At 40.3% G+C, this 22,263-nt stretch overlaps 2 protein-coding genes and 1 pseudogene across 2 annotated transcripts; 2 read left to right on the forward strand and 1 right to left on the reverse strand.

The window, feature by feature from the left end:
* Positions 1-357: 357 nt before the first annotated feature.
* LOC110060952 (uncharacterized) lies at positions 358-1,869 on the reverse strand. The gene has a single exon (XM_020767760.2). It carries the CDS (start codon positions 1,735-1,737, stop codon positions 553-555), a length of 1,185 nt encoding a protein of 394 aa, XP_020623419.2. The 5' UTR covers positions 1,738-1,869; the 3' UTR covers positions 358-552.
* Positions 1,870-7,819: 5,950 nt separating this feature from the next.
* Positions 7,820-9,073, forward strand: LOC149097670 (uncharacterized). Its single transcript, XM_089280272.1, has one exon. The coding sequence runs from the start codon at positions 7,849-7,851 to the stop codon at positions 8,785-8,787; it is 939 nt and encodes a 312-aa protein (XP_089136398.1). The 5' UTR covers positions 7,820-7,848; the 3' UTR covers positions 8,788-9,073.
* A 12,390-nt stretch (positions 9,074-21,463) lies between these two features.
* Positions 21,464-22,070, forward strand: LOC149097671 (uncharacterized; annotated as a pseudogene).
* The last annotated feature ends 193 nt before the right edge of the window (positions 22,071-22,263 follow it).

Below are 22,263 nucleotides of genomic sequence, written 5' to 3' on the forward strand. Positions count from 1 at the left end.
TTCCCATACAATACTCATTTCAAACGGCCGTTAAAAAATTGACCCTTTAGAGATAGAAGCCAGAGAATTTACGGAACCTGTGAACTGTTGAACAATCAAAACGTCCGCTGTTGAGGTGTGTGGATTGGTTTTGTTTTTGTCTGTTGCACCCTATTGGTCCCTACAGTCCACAGCGTGTTTTTTTCCTTAGTAAAAGGCGAGTCGAGCCATAAGCAGGCGAAACAAGATATTAAAACATATTTCGATTCACCGTGCTATAATTTTTCTTCTAGTATCATGCGATATTTGTGCCTTGTACTACTTTTTTCCTTCTGTTTTTGCTTTACCAAGAACATGTCAAGAAAAAGAACGATCAACTTTTTTTTAAAAATTTCACTTTCTTTTAATATTATCTACTGCGGAAATTATGGCATTTATAAATCTATGATATTGAACGCGTAATAATTTAAGTCGTTCATCCTTGGCCACATTTGACTACCACTCATTGAGTTTGCTAAACAAGCTGTTGTATTATTTAAATGAGAAGTTAAACGTCGAGCTTTTTATGATTAATCAGTTCTTTTCAAGCGGTAAGGAAACTTCAGAACCTACTGACTCTCTGCTATCTCCTTTACGCACTAATCTTGCGATCTTTTTGTTTCCTGATTTTACGCGTCCTTCTGAACTGATCGGTGAACCGGCAGTGTTTCCGCCACTCAGAGGCGAGCCCGTGTTTTTCCTGATCTTAGCAGCCTTCTGCAAGCCTTTGATTCTGGCGTTGATCTCGTTGATCTGTGAGAAATTCAGTTTGGATTTCCCTTGTTCCGGCGCCGGACTGTCTTCATTTCCCTCCTCGACACCTTCCGCTAACGGAGGAAGAATTTTAACCGGTTTCGGGGCAACTTTGTAGCCTATTCGGTAAGAACTGCTCCTCTGTTGATTGTATATACAATACAAGCGCAGCAAATCGTCTTGTACTGGTGTACATGGCGTGAAATATTCCGGCACTACAATTCTATCTGGCGCCGTCAAGGGGCGCTCTTTGTTCGGTTTCTTCTTGTTGACAATTTCTGGAAGAGAACAAACTTTCATCGTCTTCGCGCTCACAGTCTTGCGTAATTTTCGAGCCAATTTTTCCTCCACCTTGGGCTTATTCTCGACGGTGTAAAACGCAGAAATGACCCGCTTTCCATTGTGCAGCATTTCTTTTTTCCACTGCGCAGCGCTTTTGAACTGCTCCATATCGCGGACTTCCAACGAAGCCTTCCCTTCTTCGATTAAAACGTCCGCGCATTGAGCTTGTCCTATTTTTAAAGCATGTATAAGTGGAGTTTCGCCCTTGTTATTTAGCGTGTCCACGCTTAAACCGTAGTATTTTAATTTCTTAACAATCATCTTCACAATCGAGAGATCTCCCACGGTAATTGCATGGAATAGCGCCGTGTTTGCATCTTTGTCGGTCGCATTTAGATTGTAGTCCACAAATTGAAGAAACAAAGTCACAAGTTTTTTTCTTTTTAAAATGCACGCGTACGATAGCGCCGTCAATCCTTGCTCGTCTTGAAAATCGAGTTTTGCGCCGTTTTCCAAAAGCATCTTTGCCAAACCAAAAGCTCTGTCCTCGTCGTCTAGGAAACACACTTCCATGATCGGCGTCCGCTTGTTTTGGCCTCGCCAGTTGATATCAGAGCCAGCCTCGATCAGTAACTTAGCTTGTCTCCAACGTTTGTTGCGAATAGCTAAACTCAAAGCCGTCATGTCGTAGGAAATTTCCTTTCAGACGGATAATTTTCCTCTCGCTCTTTATTGACTAAAGAGTCAAACTTTTCACTTTTGCGTGTGAATTAACTCGAAATTGCAATTACGCCGCAAAATGAAAACATGACTTTATTGTCAAGTACCGCGCATTTAGTTTTGACCAATGGCGCTGAAAGTTGATAAAGACAGACAGGTGATATCACAGTGTGAATTATGTATTTCCTTAGTCAACCTGATTTACACCTGTCGGAGAAAACGCATTTAAAAAATAACAAGCAGATGCGATTTTTAGTGTTTTGATTAGGAAAGAAAAATTATCTTTCAGTGACCGTTAAAAACAACGTTTTCGTTTCTTGTCCCTTTATTAAAATTGGCAGGAGTTTTCCAGGTGAATAATAAACAAGTATCTTTTCCAAAACATTCTACATATTAGGCCGGTACATTTTACCCTAGCAGAGTCAAGTGTTTCACTTCCTTTCTAAAGATGAACTTTAACAAAACGTTTCTCTGTGAAGCGTTAATATAAATGCTGCTTTTTTCTTGAATAGTCTGGCAGCACTGAACAGAAGGTAGAATTTCAGGACATTTTAATTTTTAAAATGTTTTGTTTCTTGGTTTATCAAAGTGAATTTGATTCCTACTGTGTTTACACCATAATTCTATATATAGCCACCAGCATCTATTATAGGCCTATCGTTTTAAAAGACATAGCTTATACTATCCCTCATTAGCATGCGACTTCCGTAGAGAAGGCATCAAAAACATGCTACATATCAGAATCAACACAGTTAAAGAGCTAGTGAAACATGGTCCATAGAGAAATCTGTAAACTGTTTACTGAGCTCTTTGGGTGTAATAATATTTATTTATGAAGGACACATAAGCTTTAAAAAACAGCCAGATATCTGCGCGACAAAAGAGCTAATAAGCCCATACATTCTTTGTAACACTGAGTTTTTAAACCCGCGTCGCACAAAAAGTATTCAATAATACACTAGGTTCAAATTCATTGGGATTGTTAATCGTGCTGTTGACGTTCAATATTCAGCAGTGATATTTTTGTAGCTCGATCATAAACGAAATTGCTTATGCTAATGAGGTAAATATTGTAAAAACAAAGAAATTCCCCTAGAATTAAAACAAATTTTTTCTTGATGGACGTTTTCTCGTTTTGCTAAGCCCGTCAACACGATTGACTCAAAGGGTTTACTTTGTAAGGAAGTTACAATGGCAAAGAGAATATCGCCAAACAAAAGAGTCAACTAACAGTACAAAGGCCCAAATATTTTAGATTGTATTTGTGTTATTTAGATTATTTGATTTGTAGTTTAGTCGGGTCAGGGAAGGGTTTTTTCGGGATATTTTTTAGGGGGTTGGGTGTGGGTGTATTAACCAAGTAGGGGACTTATGTCCTATTGTTAAGCACCTGTACTTGTACGAATCCTAAAATAAATAAATAAATAAATAAATAAATAAATAAATAAAAGGCTCTGCACTTGAGTAATAAATCGTCTCATTACATGCTGCACTGCTTCGTGATGAAAAGGACGATTCTGATTGGCTCCTGAGCGGTCCGAATTAATTTTTGCAATACATGCCTCTAGGATGGACCCTTCGTGAATTAGGCCCTGTCCACACTACGCCGGAGAAATTTGAAAACGGAGGTTTATTTCTCCGTTTAGGCCTTCCGTCCACACTAATACGTCACCGTGAAAACGGAGCTTTTTGAAAACGCTCTTCAAACCGGAGGAATTTGAAAACGCCGGGTTTTCGTTTTCGTGTGGACGAAAAACAATTTGAAAACGGAGCTTTACGAAAACGATGACGTCACTATAATGATGCGATTTTCCTTCCCGAGTTTTCCTCAAACACAAATCCAAAATGACCGGTCATTGTTGCGTTTTCAAATTCTCCTACGTAGTGTGGACGGAAAACATTTGATGAGCCTTCAGAGCGAAACCTCCGTTTGTGTTTTTTAAGTAGAAATCTTTATTCCTTCATATTTGGTGAACAATGCTAGGTTCGTATTTGGGAATATTGGTCGTGTTCTTTTTTTTTTTTCTTTTTTTTTTTTGCAAATTTGTCGACCTCGCCTTTGGTTCGGTCCATAAACCTACAAAAAAGGACCTCTGTCAATGTATTCCCAATGCGGACTTCACTCTACTTTGTACAAATCGTAACCGTCCTCTGGAAAACCGCGTGAAATGACCGAACTTTACGTATTTTAGAGAAGCACATAAACCACGACGTCGACTGATTTTTCAAACTTTTATTAAGAATTACCTTCAGCCATTCACTTTGAAATAATTACCATCGATAAAGAGATGTACTGAAGTTTCTCCAGTTACACAAAGTTTCATTACATGTACCTTTTCCCCTCTTTTGCGAGGGTCTTTATTCCTACACACACCAAAAGAAAAACAATAACAAAAGAAAAATATAACACTTGGAGGACGTGCACCAAACCAAGAGACTATAACCAGCAAATTATAACGTACAGGGTGTGAGGAAAACAAATGAAAATTTCACCCTGCTTGTACGTGAGGGTAAGAGAAGCTTCTGCGGAGTAGAGTGCGTGCATGTAAGAACAGGCAGCATCCACGCAGATCGCCGTCCTGAAGATGTAGGAGGTGGGTCAAAAGAGCCGATCACTATACAACGAGCACAAACCAAGATTTTAACTAACAATCGTAGTCTCTTGAATTGTAACAACTTAACTACGACAGGTAAAAGGTTCTTTCCTGGCCATTTCGTGCAGCCACTGGGCTGACAGAAACAAAACCAACGCCGCCCAGTTAGTTCAGTTGGTAGAGCGCCAGACTGCTGTGCGGGAGGTCGAAGGATCGAGTCCCGGACCGGACGAACACTCAAGGCCTTAAACTAACTGAGGAGAATGTACCACCTTTGTAATTACATCTGTGAATGGTTAGATGTTCAAGTTTTCTCGGATATTGGCTATAAACCGTGGGCCCCGTTGCCTGCATCTTCAGTGTTACATGGTTAGCGATTGTCATTAATGGGGGACGTTAAAGAACCCACAGACTTACCGCAAGAGTAGGGCACGTATAGTAGTTCCCGGTGTTGTCTGGCCTTGTGTTACGGGTAGGTGCTTCACATAGGGTTAACCTCATTGCGCCTTTTCGCTTTGGATGGAAACGCCTATATCCATGTCTATGGCAACGAAAATGGAAATGGTACCTTATTTTCATTCTCATCCTGTCACTTGCAAGTAACGGGAAGCCAACTGTGATCCTAATGTAACTGGGCCATGGTATCAGCTTCATATTACGACTCAATACAACATTTTTCCTAAATGAAACTTACCTTTGTCTCAAAGGTCAAACGTCACGTTATCTCCTATCAGTATAAACAGTGCCCAATCAGAAACATTCGTAAAGCCGCTACCTCTCATCCACGTCATGGCCTTGTGGATAGACTTACTGGCACTTTCCCCACGTACAAGATGTTCGTAGAAAAGACTCATCAACTGCTCTGTAGCTTTCTCTTCAATTGCCCACAACACCACCAACACTGAACATGCACCGGACCCTACAACTCCTTCAGCCCTAATCTGTCCACGATTACTGTGACAGCAGTTAAGTACCACCAGTTTAGCTCGCAGTTGAACTTTTGAAAATGTCACACATATTCAACAGGTAGTCTTCTTCTTTCGGAATTCTATTGGCAGTGCATACAGGGGCAAGGGCAATTTCTCCCCTTTCGGCATTACCATGAGCGGCAAAATGCATCAGTCTCACTGAATGTATCATTTCAAGTACCGCATGCTTCGTTGCGCATGCCTGCTCTACCAGTAAAGGCTGAACGCCCAGCAGCCGTGCAATCATCTCTGCTTCCTTTCTTGCATAAAGCAATGGCTCTATGTTGTCAGTCCGTCCTTTGTAAATCACCTGGCCAACTTTAGGATCCCCCACTATTAGTGCACCCGTCTAACTGTGATAATCTGCAGGACTGTCTTGAAAGAACTTGAGAATCGTCAAAGAAGGAACGATACGGATCTGAAATTCTCTGGTACTGTATTTACATTCCTTCCGTGAGGAGTATCGATTTTCTCTGGAACCCCACATGTTTCGTCTGAGACGTATTATTCGTCTTAGACGAATTCTTTCCCTGAGACGTATTTTTCGTCTCAGAAGTATTATTCTTCTTACACGAATTATTGGCCGTTTTCACACTAAAGACGGATAATCCGTCTACGACGGGTTATCCGTCCATTACGGATAATTCGTGTAAGTGTGAAAACGGAACGGTGCTCATTTTAGACGGATAATCCGTCTATTTTAATCCGTCCGATTATCCGTCTATATAGACGGGTAATCGGACGGATATAAATAGACGGATAATCCGACGGATTATCCGTCTCTAGTGTGAAAACGGCCATTCGTATTCGTCTTAGACAAATTATTGGTCTTCGACGTATTATTCGTCTTAGACGTATTATTCGACGTATTATTCGTCTGAGACGAATTATTCGTGTTAGACGTATTTTTCGTTCATCTAAGACGTATTATTCGTGTTAGACGTATTATTCGTCTGAGACGAATTATTCTTGTTACACGTATTTTTCGTCTTACACGGATTATTTGCCTAATTGTCTAAGACAAATTATTCGTCTTAGACGTATTATTCGTCTTAGACGAATTATTCATCGTAGACGAATTAATCGTCTCAGACGAGTTAATCGTCTTAGAAGTATTTTCCGTCTTAGACGTATTTTTCATCTTATAAGTATAATTCGTCTTAGACTATTGTTCGTCTTAAACCTATTATCCGTCTTAGACGTATTAATCGTCTCAGACGTATTATTCGTCTGAGACGAATTATTCGTGTTAGACGTATTTTTCGTCTTAGACGAATTATTCGTCGTAGGCGTATCATTTGTCTGAGACGAGTTAATCGTTTTAGACGTATTATTCGTCTTAGGAGTATTTTCTTCTTTGACGTATTATTCGTCTTAGACTTATCTTTTGTCTTACACGTATTATTCGGCTAAGATGTATTTTTCCTCTAAGACGTATTATTCGTTTTAGACGTATTTTTCGTCGTAGATATATTATTCGTCTGAGACGTATTTTTCGTGGTAAACGTTTTATTCCTCTGAGACAAATTATTCGTGTCAGACGTATTATTCATCCTAGACGTATTATTCGTCTTAGACCAGGATTATGGCTCCTGTCTTAGACGAGTTAATCGTCTTAGACGTATTATTAGTGACCTTAAGCAATGACGATGGCGAAGCCATGGACGACGCTTAGAAAAAAAGAATTTATATTTTACAATCGAATTTCGCAGGTGTCTAGATCTGTTTAGTGCGCCTATCGGTCTCAGAACTTGCTTAAGGTTAATATGTAAAGCCTGCGTTTAATTCCAAAAGAAAATACAAAAAATTAGCCGCCGTCGTTCACTTTCTCCAAGGTACGCAGAACTTTGTAATTTCACGTTGTTCTTTTGCAGAGGAAGGCTAAGCAATGTACAAAGATTTATAACGCACGTGCACAGCCATTGTTTTGCTCATTAGGGACCGTTCATTTTTTATGAGGGAGGGGGGGCTGGTGGGATTTGGGAAGCACCATTTAAAAATCGCATGACCCCCCCTCAGCTTACTAATTTTTTCACATGGCCCCCCCCTTATAGCGGTCATTTTTTGGAATGACCCCCCCCCAAAAAAAAAAATTGAACAAACAATATTTAGATTTTAACTTTTTTAATATTTCTCTATTATCCCCTTACTTCACGTTATTGTGCTCACTATGAAGACAACATTTACAATCCCTATACGACAGAGAGCTGTTGTTTAAAAAACAAATCAAAAGAAAGAGAAGTCAATTTCGGATCTCCTAGTTATGGCTCGCCCTGAGCGTGTGGCATTTGGCCTCTCATTGGCATCTTCCTCATCTGAATTGATGAATGCAAGAATGACGTCATTTGAGTCATCTTCTCCCCCAGAGTCAATGGCATCACTGTCATACTCATCATTGTCACTTTCATGCGTTTCACTGCTGTCAGCACTTGCCCTGTTGTCATTTTGTGTCAATGTCCTGGCATTTCTTAGCGTTGGTTGGCCAGCTCTGAGAGGCCTCTTCTGCTGCAAGCATGAATGTCTTACAATTGCCTTTACTTTCTCACTCTTGCTGCTTTTTAAATGCGCAAAATTCCAAAATGCGCAATAATGGCGAAAGCGACGAGTCGTTTAAGAAAAGGTTTACAGCTGAACGATCCAGGCAGTTTGACACCTTACAAGCAAAAGAAGCAATCTTTCTAAGTGCGGATGGCTATTCAGAAAGGGCGGGTGAGTTTTCCGTGCCAGGGTACCAGTTGAAGCCCAGTGATGGAAGAAAACTGAACTTTTCCATCAAAGAGCTCAGAGCAATTGTGGAAAAGTTGAATGTCATATTGAAAGATGTAAAGGAACACGATTCCACACTCTTTCAGTCCAATGGGCTTGCTTTAAAGCAGGGCGAAGAATTTGCCCACAGTTTTAATGTAAAACAGATCAAATGTATAGAAGCTAAGTTGACGAAGGTCACGCAGGACATGGAAGCACTAGAAAATAAGAAGAGGAATTATAACAGCATATTCAAGGGCACACTCAAACAGCACATCAACAAAAGGAGAAGGAAAAAAGAAAACCGCAGAAAGTCAAATGAAAGAAAGAGGAAGCGGGCTGAAAACAACGTCCAACGAGTTTATGGAATCTGTGTTGGAAACCCGCAAGGAAATGATCTTCCACAATGCCTTGTGTACCCTCCTAGAACGGCCGTCCCGGAAGAGTGTATTAAAGTTGAGGATGTTGCCACGTCGTTATTTAGAAGAGATGGGCCATACATTGCACAGCTCTTGGAAGGGAATTATTTCACCACAAACCTTAAGCAGGAAGTCAGAGATTATGTTTACACCTTCATGTACCCTGAAGAGTACACTCTGACGGAAAGCATTGCTGCTTCTTGCAGCATTGGTGAAACAGACTTCCATAGCAGCACAAGCGGCGACGAAGAACTCGATGACAGCGAAGATGAAGATGAGTGCCAGTGAAAGTTGCATTCGAAAATAACAGTGTTAAATACTTCTTTTCAGTAGCTACAAATGCTTTTTGTCGCCAAACGATTTTTTAAAGCAGAAGGAAAGTTTGTAATAAATTTGTATCCTGCCTTCTATGTTTATTCTATAGCAATTTTTTTGATATTCAAACATTATCCCATTTTAAAGTTTTACTAAAATATTTCACGTGACCCCCCCTTTTTCCCTTATTTTTTTGGGATGGCCCCCCCTCGAAAGCCATTTTTTTTCGCATGGCCCCCCCCCAAATCCCACCAGCCCCCCCTACCTTATAAAGAATGAACGGTCCCTTAAACCCTTTGTTTTATGGCGTTCTCGTTGCTGTTGCCGTCGTAGTTTGCTTAAGGTTCCTATTCTAAGACAAAGAGTACGTCTAAGACGAATAATACGCCTAAGACGTAAATTCGTAATTTTGTCTGGGAAGTACAATTCGTCTAAGTAGAAAAACTCGTCTGAGACGTAAAATTCGTCTTACACGTAAAAAATTGTCTTAGACGTAAAACTCGTCTAAGACGTAACATGCGTCTAAGGCGTTAAATTCGTCTAAGACGTGTAAGACATAATTCCTCTACGAAGTAAAAAGTCGTCTAGGAAATAAAATTGGTCTAAAACGTAAAATTCGTCTAGCACGTAAAATTCGTCTAAGACGAAAAGTTCGTCTCAGACTTAAAATTCGTCTAAGACATAGCATTTGTGTAAGACGTAAAATTCGTCTAAGAAATATAATTCGTTTAAAACGTAAAATTCTTCCAGGACTCACAATTTGAACAAGACGTAAAATTCGTCTAACACGTAAAATTTCGTCTAAGAAGTAAAATTTGTCTAAGACGTAAAATTCGTTTAAGACGTTGAGCTCGTCTCAGACTTAAAATTCGTCTAAGACGGACAGTTTCCTCTAATGTAAACCTAGTCTAAGACGTAAGATTCTTCTAAGACGTAGAATTCGTCTCAGACGTAAAATTCATCTATGACGCATAATTTGTCTCGGACGTAAAATTCTTCTAGGTCTTAAATATGAATGAGACGTAAAGTTCAACTAAGAGGTAAAATTTGTCTAAGACATGGAATTCGTCTAACACGTAAAATACGTCCAAGACGTAACATTTGTTTAAGACGTAACATTCGTCTAGGACGTGGAATTCGTCTCAGGCTTAAAATTCGTCTCAGATGTAACAATTGTCTAAGACGCACAATTCGTCTGAAACGTAAAATTCGTCTAAAACGTAAAATTCTTCCAAGACTTAAAATCTGTCTAAGACGTAAAATTAATCTAAGACGCAAAATTCGTCTAAGACATAAAATTCGTCTAAGACGTAGAACTCGTCTCAGACAAAATATTCGTCTAAGACATGAAGCCATGTAAGACGTGAAATTCGTTTAAGATGTAAAATTTGTCTAAGACGTAAACTTCAGATGAAAAATTACGTCTTAGACTAAGTTTACGTCTTAGACGAAATTTACGTCTTCGACGAAATCTACGTCTTAGAGGAAATTTACGTCTTAGACAGATTTTACGTCTTAAACGAATTTAACGTCTTGGACAAATTTTACGTTTTAGAGGACGTTTATCTCTTAGACAAATTTTACGTCTTAGATAAGTCCTAGAGGAATTTTACGTCTTAGAGGAATTTTACGTCGTAGAGGAATTTTACTCCTTAGACGAATTTTATGTCTTAGACGAAGTTCAGGTCTAAGACGAATTTTGCTTCCTACATGAATTTTATGTCGTAGACGAATTTATGTTTTACAAGAAATTTCCCTCTTAGACGAATCTCACGTCTTATACGAAATTTACGTCTTATACGAAATTTACGTCTTAGACGAAATTTACGTCTTATACGAAATTTACGTCTTAGACTAAATTAACGTCTTGGACAAATTTCACGACTTAGACCTAGTTTATGTCTTAGACGGTTTTATCGTCTCAGGCGAGTTTTAAGAGGCCCTGCGCCTAAGAAACGACCGATGATTTCCGGCTAAAAAATAAAATCGGCCGATTTTTATCTCCCAAGTAGAGGTTACCGAATACTATTTAAAAATGAATTTCTTTTGTTTCAGTTTAGCTTTAAACCAAAAATATCGAGCCGCAAACTTTTTCCGTCTGATAGCAGCAAAATCAGACCGAAAATAAGGCCCCGCAAAATACTGTTCAGAAATTACTATCGCAACGCAAAATAATGAGAAAACTACACAGTGTTGAAGAAAAAGGCCTTTTAATGCAATATCATTCGATAAACATCAAAAACCTGCCGGAGCGATTAAAAATAAAGTTTCAAATGTTGCATACTAAATTAGATGGAGCGTTGGAGCTGATTTTAAAATAATTATTTCTCAAAAGTCCAACGCTGTTGAAAGCAATCACAGTGATGAATTAGACATTGGAGGGATACACACCACGTTTCTGGAAAAACATTTTTCGGCCAAAGTATATTGACCTTCTACAAAGCGTTCAAAGTTACCGTGTTTACCGTTATCCTGCTACTTCGGCGAAACACTTTTCTTTTGCCAATACGGCCGTGGATAGCGTGTTAAACGCCACTTTAAACCTTGCTAGGCATTCAAAGACCACCCTGAGTAGAAGGACGTAGAATTGAAAGAGACAGGAAGATGAAAAATACGCAGAAAAAGAAAATAACTCGAAATTACCATCTGCTAACGAAAGTTGAATCTGGAAAATGTCGTCGCGTGACAGCGGCCATTGACGTCATTTGTACAAATAGCGGCGGAATGCAAACGAATGCACAAATAGGGAAACAATTTTTCCCGGCCAGAAAACGTTTAGTGGAACAATGTTATGTTATTTTTCACCAATGATGGTCACTCAAAAAGAAAAACTTCCCCAACCGCCACACCGTTTTGGCCGCGGCGTGATCCGAGTTATGGGGTCACGACTGGATCCCTAGCCGCTGACCGCCCGAAGGACAATGCAGACTCGTTTTCCCACGCTCTTGCGACTTGACGTAACAAATGACGTTAATGGCCGCTGTCACACGACGACATTTTCCAGATTCAACTTTCGTTAGCAGACGGTAATTTCGAGTTAGTTTCTTTTTCTGCGTATTTTTCATCTTCCTTTCTCTTTCAATTCTACATCCTTCTACTCAGGATGGTCTTTGAATGCCTAGCAAGGTTTAAAGTGGCGTTTAACACGCTATCCGCGGCCGTATTGGCAAAAGAAAAGTGTTTCGCCGAAGTAGCAGGATAACGGTAAACACGGTAACTTTGAACGCTTTGTAGAAGGTCAATATACTTTGGCCGAAAAATGTTTTTCCAGAAACGTGGTGTGTATCCCTCCAATGTCTAATTCATCACTGTGATTGCTTTCAACAGCGTTGGACTTTTGAGAAATAATTATTTTAAAATCAGCTCCAACGCTCCATCTAATTTAGTATGCAACATTTGAAACGTTATTTTTTAATCGCTTCGGCAGTTTTTTGATGTTTATCGAATGATATTGCATTAAAAGGCCTTTTTCTTCAACACTGTGTAGTTTTCTCATTATTTTGCGTTGCGATAGTAATTTCTGAACAGTATTTTGCGGGGGCTTATTTTCGGCCTGATTTTGCTGCTATCAGACGGGAAAAGTTTGCGGCTCGATATTTTTGGTTTAAAGCTAAACTGAAACAAAAGAAATTCATTTTTAAATAGTATTCGGTAACCTCTACTTGGGAGATAAAAATCGGCCGATTTTATTTTTTAGCCGGAAATCATCGGTCGTTTCTTAGGCGCAGGGCCTCTTAAGTGTTAGACGAAATTTCCATTTTAGGCGAAATTTACGTGTTAGACGAATTTTACGTTTTACACATTTTTTACATCCTAGACGAATATTACACGTTAGACAATATGTTTTTTCTAAGGAGAAATTTACGTGTTAGATGAAATTTACGTGTTAAACGAATTTTCCGTCTTACCCGAAATTTACGTCTTAGACAAAATTTACGTTTTAGACGAGATTTCGTCTTAGGCGAAATTTACGTCTTGGGCGAAATTTACGTCTGAGACGAATTTTGCGACTAGACCTAGTTTATGTCCTAGACGGTTTTGTCGTCTCAGACGAGTTTTACGTGTTAGACGAAATTTTCGTGTTGATAACTTTTATACAAATTTTACGTCCACGAATTTTAAACGTTAGACAATATTTTTTTTCTTAAACGGAATTTATGAACTAGACGTTTTTTACCTCTCAGACGAATTTTACATCTTAGACGATTTTTACGCCTTACACGAAGTTTCGGTCTTTGGCGAATTTTACGACTTAGACAAAATTGATGTCTTAGACGAAATTTACTAGGAGGAAATTTACTACTGAGAGGAAATTTACGGCTTGGATGAAATTTAACACTAAGGCGATATTTAGGGCTAAGACGAACTTTATGACTAAGACGAATTTTACGGCTTAGACGAAATTTACGGCTGAGACGAAATTTACGACTGAGACAAAATTTACCACTGAGACCAAATTTACGTCGTAGACGAAATTTACGACTTATACGAAATTTACTACTGCGACGAAATTTAGTACTAAGACAAAATTTACGTCGTAGACGAAATTTACGACTGCGACAAAATTTACGACTTGGACGATACTTACGGCCTAGACAAAATTTACGACTAAGACGAAATTTACGTCTTTGACGAAATTTACGGCTTAGACGAAAATTACGACTGAGACGAAATTTACGGCTTTGACGAAATTTACGGCTTAGACGAAATTTACAGCTTAGACGAAATTTACGACTGCGACGAAATTTAGTACTAAGACAAAATTTACGTCGTAGACGAAATTTACGACTGCGACAAAATTTACGGCTAAACGAAATTTTCGACTAAGACGAAATTTACGACCTGGACGAGGTTTACGAGTAAGATGAATTTTACGGCTTAGACGAAAATTACGACTGAGACGAAATTTACGGCTTAGACGAAATTTACGACTAAGACGAAATTTACGTTTGAGTCGAAATTTACGTCGTAGAAGAAATTTATGTCTTAGACGAAATTTACAATTTAGACGAAATTTACGACTGAGAGAAAATTTACCACTAAGACAAAATTTACGTCTTAGGCAAAATTTACGACTGAGACAAAATTTACGACTTAGACGAAATTTACAAGTGAGACGAAATTAAGGACTAAGACAAAATTTACGTCGTAGACGAAATTTACGACCGAGACAAAATTTACGGCTTAGACAAAAGTTACGGCTCAGATGAAATTTACGACTGGGACGAAATTTACGACTGAGAGGAAATTTACGTCTAAGCAGGAGCCATAATCGGGGACGGAGACCGTAAGCGCGCGCCATTTCTAGTATTGGGGTTGTCCCCATGATATGGGACAATAATTCTATTTTTAGAACAAATTGCGCCATCGCCTGCGGCACACGCGCGTACATGCTACGAGGATTTTTGCGGATATCGCGCGGGGGGAAATGGCGTCCGAAATTCCCGAAAATTTTAATGTTTTTGACCCACAACTCAACGCGTTTACGTCTGTGGGAATTTTTCTCAGGTATTTTCTTCGTAAGCTGCTCCAGTTTGAGTGAAGTAAAACAGTGTCGAGTTTAGGTATGTTCCGCTTTAAGCTTATATATATCGCTGACCAAGTTGTGTTGTGAGGGATGCTTCTTTTACATGAGCTGTACATTACTCCACTTTAAATTTCACATATGCTGAAGATTAACAGCTTTTCCATTACACAGCAAAAAAACTAGCTGGATATATTTAGATATAGCAGAGCTTCAGGACTTCATAGTTTCCTAGCTCCTCTTGCCACACTCTTGCGAGGAATTTGCCAGTCTACCGCGACTGAAAAGTAAAACAAAATAATTTCTAGTTTGGTCAGTTTGAGTTTCGCCTGAATTGTAAGCAACGCTTGATGTTTCATCAAGGCCCAGTAACTTTACGTCCGTAGATACTGCTCAGTTTTATCGGTGTAAAAATCCAGTAAATTCTCTGTTGTCGATGAATGAGAGCGCCCGCCGATGTACAGTCAGTAAACATGACAAATTGTATTTCCGCTGCACTTTCGTGTTAAAGCGCACATCGAACTCAAACAATAACTCTATAGTTTTTAAATATGCTTAAGATTGATAAATGTTTGAGAACATATTAAAAGCTAAGCTGAAAATATGTGAATAAAGCAGAAATAATCAGCAAAGTTACGATGACGCTTTCCTTAATCAACTTCGGATTTCGATTTTGTTGATCGAGTTATCAAAACTCCTTGTCTATTTTCATTTTTGCAGAGGAAAACTTCACTATGCTTATGTTGAAGAAACACACATGATGTTGGTAGCCTTTTTTGCGTTCCGTTTGTTGCAGCATCTCAGCACAAAAGATAACGAAAGAAATCTTTGTCAAGATTTGTTGACAATTGAAAACACCGACTCGAACTTGAAAATGCACGAGTTGCACTATGCAAATGAGCTAATTGTACGCGTCAGACTTTCCTTTCAAAAACTTCAAGTTTGCAGACTCACCAAACAAGCAGAAACAACAAGAAACCATCAAAACAGGTTTTGTTTATAATTAACCATTGTCTGAGAAACTCACAAATTAACTCGATACCAGAGTAGAGAGTTCTCTTGCTATATTCTTAAGTCAGAACAAACGCAAAAACATACGCGTAAGCTTGCAATTAGCGCGAGCAGATCTTATTGTTCATTCCCAGCGCGAGATTGAAGTCTTGTTTTCGACCCTGAAAAACCCACCTTTTCCGTTAGCTCAGAGCATTAAACTACATATAAGCGCCCTGGTTCGTATTCCCTGCCTTATTCCCTGCCATCGCTGTGAAAAATACGCAAGATAATCTCTCAAGGTCTCTCAACTCTCACCATTTGATCACGCAACGTGACAACATTCCTGCGAGAGTCCCCGACATGTGCGTGGATCCGCGCGGATGTATGACGTCAGGATGGCGCAATTTGTTCTAAAAATAGAAAAATTGTCCCATATCATAGGTGCGCGCGGATCCCAAGGCTTACGGTCTCCGTCCCCGATTATGGCTCCTGGTCTAAGGCGAAATTTACGGCTGCGACGAAATTTACGGCTGCGACGAAATTTAAGACTGAGACGAAATTTACGGCCTAGACGAAGTTTACGGGTAGACGAAATTTACGGTTGGCACGAAATTTACGAGTGAGACGAAATTTTGGGCTTAGACCAAAGTTACGGGTTAGACGAAATTTTCGACTGATTCGAAATTTACGGTTTAGACAAAATTTATGACTAAGACAAAATTTACGACCTGGACGAAATTTGCGACTAAGATGAAATTTATTGCTTAGAAGAAATTTACGATTGAGACGAAATTTACGGCTTACACGAAATTTACGAGAAAGACGAAATTTACATCTTGGACGAAATTAAAGTCGTAGAAGAAATTTTTGTCTTAGGCGAAATTTACGGTTAAGACGAAATTTTGACGACTGAGACGAACTTTGTGAGAGACGAAATTTACGCCTCAGACAAATTTACGACTAGGACGAAATTTAAAGCTAAGAGAAAATTTAGGGCTGAGACGAAATTTACGGCTTAGAGGAAATTTACGCCTGAGACGAAATTTACGTCTTGGACAAAATTAACAATTTAGACGAAATTGACAACTTAGATGAAATTTACGTCTTAGACGAAATTTACGGCTTAGAGGAAATTTACGACTGTGACGAAATTTACGACTGGGACGAAATTTACGTCTTAGACGAAATTTACGGTCGAGACGAAATTTGCGACCAAGACGAAATTTACGCCCGTCGATGTAAAACCAGGAACATGGAACATTCCGGAACATTCCGGAACATTCCGGAACATCCCGGAACATGCCGAAACATCGAATAATTATAATAATTATGCAAAAAATATGCAAAATTAAATTTTTAAAAATTAAATCAAACAAAAATAAACTGGTATCAGCTCGGAAAATAAAAACAAAAAGATAGCAAAAAAAAAAAAAAAAAAAAAAAAAAAAAGGAAAAAGAAAGAAAAATGAAAGTCACTGCAATAAGTGAAGGCTAGCAACTAAGAAGAATAATCCATTCCTTCCAGTCGCTCGCCGTTAGTTTAATTACGTGACTGTCCCTTATTCCCAGATTTCGTTCTTGACAAAAAACCAAGGTGGTGGCGTTCGAACTCCTTAATCAGACCTAAAAATATGGGTACACGAGTTTGATGTCTTTATTCAATTCATTACGTCAATACAAAGATATGTGTATACACGATTTCTCATGAAGAAATAGTTTCTCCGTGAGATAGAAATAGAAACTCTTTGGCATTCAGTTTCTTGCCTAAACTAGTTCGGACTGCTCGAGCTCTGATGACAGTGTGAACAAATACAAAGACAAAATTTAAAAACATTTGGCGACGCGCGCGCTGTCTTGCAGGGTCACTGGTCAAAACTTCATTGTCTCAAGAAATATTTGTTACATGTACAAGTGTTGGTGATCTGAAACTGGAAAATGTTTTGTCCAGTGCAAAGTCATAACTTATAACCTATAACTCGCGATCGCAATTAATAACTCTCGATCGCGACTTAAAACTCGCAATCGCGATTTATAACTCTCGAACGCAACTTACAACTCGCGATCGCAACTAATAGCTCTCGATCACGACTTATAACTTAAGCTTGCAATCGCGACTTATAACTCTCGATCGCGACTTATAACTCGCGATCGCAACTAATAACTCTCGATTGCGAGTTATAACTCTCGATCGCGACTTGTAACGCTCGATCGCGACTTATAACTCGCGATCGCAACCTACAACTCTCGATCGTGACTTATAACTCTCGATCGCGACTTATAACTCGCGATCACGACTTATAACTCGCGATCGCGACTTATAACTCTCGATCGCAACTTATAACTCTCGATCGCAACTTATAACTCTCGATCGCGACTTATAACTCTCGATCGCGACTTATAACTCGCGATCGCGACTTATAACTCTCGATCGCAACTTATGACTCGCGATCGCGACTTATAACTTGCGATCGCGACTTACAACTCGCGATCGCAACTTTTAAGTATGGATGGCAACTTATAACTCGCGATCGCAACTTAAAACTCTCATGATCACGTCTTATAACTCTCGATCGCAACTTATAACTCGCGATCGCAACTTATAACTCGCGATCGCGACTTAAAACTCTTGATCGCGACTTATAACTCGCGATCGTCTTAGACGAAATTTACGACTGAGACGAAATTTTCCGCTTAGACGAAATTTACGTTTCAGACGGAATTTACGACTATGACGAAATTTACGTCTTAGACCAAACTTACGAGTGAGACAGATTTACGTCTTAAACGAAATTAACGACTGAGACGAAATTCACGGCTTGGACGAAATTTACGACTGAGACGAAATTTACGAGTGAGACGAAATTGACGTCTTAGACGAAATTGACGTCTTAGACGAAATTTACGACTGAGACGAAATTTTCGGCTTAGACGAAATTTACGTTTGAGACGAAATTTACGACTGAGACGAAATTTAAGTCTTAGACGAAATTTACGGCTTAGACGAAATTTACGACAGAGGGCATTTACGTCTTAGACGAAATTTACGGCTTAGACGAAATTTACGACTGAGACGACATTTTCGGCTTAGACGAAATTTACGTTTGCGACGAAATTTACGACTGAGACGAAATTTAAGTCTTAGACGAAATTTACGGCTTAGACGAAATTTACGAATGAGAAGAAAATTTTCGGCTTAGACGAAATTTACGTTTGAGACTGAGACGAAATTTTCGGCTTACACGAAATTTACGTTTGAGACGGAATTTACGACTACGACGAAATTTACGACTGAGACGAAATTTACGACTGAGACGAAATTTACGACTGAGATAAAATTTTCCGCTCAGGCGAAATTTACGTTTGAGACGGAATTTACGACTATGACGAAATTTACGACTGAGATGGAATTTACGTCTTAGACGTAATCAACGACTGAGACGAAATTGATGGCCTAGACGAAATTTACGTCTTAGATGAAATTTACGGTTTGGCCGAAATTTACGTCTAAGACGAAATTTACGTCGTAGGAGAAATATATGTCTTAGACGAAATTTACAATTTAGACGAAATTTACGACCGAGACGAAATTTACGACTAAGACGACTTTACGTCTTAGGCCCAGTTCAGACGTCGTGCTTCTGGCGTGACGAACTAAATTCAGGAATTAAGTTCGACAAAAGCACGGCAGAAGCACGGCGTCTGAATCAAACTTTTGAATTAAGCTCGGCAAGCAATTAAGTTCGACAAGCTCTGCCCTGCTACACGACTCTGGCACGGCAGCGATTCAAACGTCGTGCTTCTGTCACGCTAAACAAAATTCATGAAGTGTATTAATATATTTTGGCGGATTGCGTTCCCACGGGGAATTAGTAAGACAATTCTTACGAGGCATCAGTATATCTTGAATTTGGTTCGACTCTGGCACGACGTCTGAATCAGAATTGTTTTCCCACTGTGCTACAACAGTCGAACCTAATCGCAATTCAGTTTGGCACGGCAGAAGCACGACAACTGAACTGGACCTAAGACGAAATTTACTGTTTAGACGAAATTTACGACTGAGACGAAATTTACGGCTGACACGAAATTTACGAGTGAGACGAAACTTACGTCTTAGGCGAAATTTACGACTTAGACGAAATTTACGAGTGAGACGAAATTTACAGCTTAGATGAAATTTACGACTGAGACGAAATTATACGCATAATACGTCTTGTGCTCGTCTTTATACTAGAGACGCATAACCAGACGAACTACAAATGTTTGCCCAAGTTCGTCCAGACGGATAATGCGTCTTTAGTATAAAAACGGCCATTATTCGTCCTAGACGTATTATTCTTCGGACGTATTATTCGTGTTAGACGTATTATTCGTCTTAGACGTATTTTTCGTCTTTGACGCATTATTCATCTAATACATATTATTCGTCTTAGTCAAATTATTCGTCTCAGACGTATTGAAGAGGCGTGCATTTCTTCTCTGGTACCAGAGCAAGTATGGACGAAGAACATCTCGTGAACAGGATTAAAGCGTGTGTCGCTGTCTTTGAGAAGAAGAAAGATGTGGGTAAGACTGTCCATCAGCTTGAAGATGATCTCTTTGAGGTCTTTGCCTTGTTAGAAGAGTTCACGTCGTCAAGTCGAGCTACATCGCAGATGTTCGCGTTCAGGGAGGAGTACTTGCCCATGGTGAACATTCTTCTGCAGTTTATCAAGGCGGAAAGACCGGCTGATTAGAGCCTACATCTCACCGCAGTGGGAGCCATGCTACATCACTTCTTTGCCATGGATCGCTCCAACTACTCGAGATGGCTGCCAATCTATCTAGCAAATATGAATAACCTAGAGGCAGCACACCCACGCGTTCACCAGGAATTTATGTCCGGTGGGCATGCTGTTAGCCGCTCAAGTCAACCTTTTGCGCAAGTATGGACAGGTATGGCCTTAAAACAATCTATAAATGCTGACTCTAAGTCAAAGGGAGGCATCATTGGCATATCTCAGAGCCCGGCAGCCCTAAGCAGATGGTTCCTGACAGTCCACGAGCGTGCAAGCATCACCGCAGCTCTGAAGCAGATGTATGACCTACAAACCAGTGATCACACCACCTACAAGGAAGCGGCAACGAAGAGAGTGAAACGAGTCGAGCACGACACCCAGCGGCTCCTGACATGTTTCACGAGTGGTTTGATGGCAGATCCCTTCTCCTCGGATACGACAGATCTTCTTAACTTCGCTACTGGTGTACTCTTGCCTAGTGACGCGGCCGATGCTTTGGTTGCTTCCACCATGAAAAGAAGAGAGCAAATATCAACGTTTATCGAGAAACGAGTCAACAGCAATGCAATCAGCTTCTCAGTGGGATCCTGTTGCTAGTCTTAAAGTGACGACTTTTGAGACAACATCCCGGAAAGTTCGCCTGAAAGCAGCCAATGAAAAGCTGATCACGATGAAAGCTGACAGGGAGTTATTCGGGAGGCTCCCTATCGCAGCCAACGCACGGCAGATTAATCTTAGAGAAGTCCTATCCTATGAGTTATCGCCAGTTCCATACTCACTATTCCATCAAGATGGTAGCCTAAGGAAGACTACGAAGAGTGTCATGACATCTATTGTGGAGGACGGAATCACTACTCCACCAAGACTTCCAGTTGAGCTACAATACGTAGTGTATATCTTCGACGGTATGGTCCAGATCATCCAGATGCACAAGTCTAGCGGAGCAAGTACAATTGCCGAGCTATCCTCCAAGTACTTCAGCATCATTACAGCGCCACAATTCCGTGGCTGTCCACCTCGTGTTCGATCAGTATTGACCAACTTTAATCAAAGCTGGGGAGCGTTCAAGAAGAGGAGCGTCCGCTGCTCTTGACTGAGTGCAGTTAACCTGCTCTTCTTCGCCAGTACCCAAGCAACGGACAAAGTACATCCAGAACCCCAAAACAAAATCAACCTATGTGACTTCTTGACGTTATCATTTTGCAAGCTTGGGCAAGAAAGGTTGCCACAGGGAAAGCGACTGATCATTGGAGGAGGATTTTTAGATGGTGAAAAGGCAGTCAGCATCACTCGGTCATGTCCCATTGACGCTGTTGAGGATCTTAAGTCGAATCACGAGGAGGCGGATACATGGATGATCGTGCATGCTGCCTTTGCTGTGCAGCAGTCGCCTGCCGCAACAATAGTGGTACAGTCACCTGATACAGACGTCCTCATTCTCTGTATAGCCCACTTTACCAACATCGGTTGTGAAGAATTATGGTTCCGTACAGGTGTCAGAGACCGTCAGCGTTATATCCCAGTGCACACTATCCAACGAAGCCTAGAAGACAGAATCTGTCAGTCTCTGCCGGCATTCCATGCCCTCACTGGGTGTGACTCAACGAGCAGCATAGCCCGAATCGGAAAGAATGCTTGGAAGGTCCTTAAACAAAGCATTGCGCACCAGAAGACTCTTGGTTTTTTTGGTCGGCAGCAAGACTTGGATGAGATGACGGCAACTAGTATCGAAACTTTCATTTGTGACCTATATCCTGTTACAAGAAGGAGCACCAACACCACAGATGAGTTACGATAATTGATGTTATGCCAGCGAAAGACCAATAAAGAAATGCTGCCACCAACGTCAGACTGCTTAAAGCTGCACCTGAATCGATCATGCCACTTGGTATACAGCTGGAGAAGCTCGCTCGTTGGAATGCAGGATTTGGACAGTCCCGAAGAGCACGGGTGGGAACTAGAAGACGGATGCTTGAGACCTGTGTACATGACGAAGGAGCCTGCACCGAGGAGCCTTGTGGAGCTAACTACCTGCAGGTGCGCAAAATCGTACTGTCGAGGTAACTGCTCCTGTTCAAGTACAGGCCTCTCCTGCACTGAAGCATGCTCGTGCATGGTGGACAAATCATGTTGCAACCCGCATACTGCAGCTGT

Source organism: Orbicella faveolata, unplaced genomic scaffold (genome assembly GCF_042242905.1).
Source record: "Orbicella faveolata isolate gen_17 unplaced genomic scaffold, um_ofav_v1 contig_47, whole genome shotgun sequence".
Lineage (NCBI taxonomy): Eukaryota > Metazoa > Cnidaria > Anthozoa > Scleractinia > Merulinidae > Orbicella > Orbicella faveolata.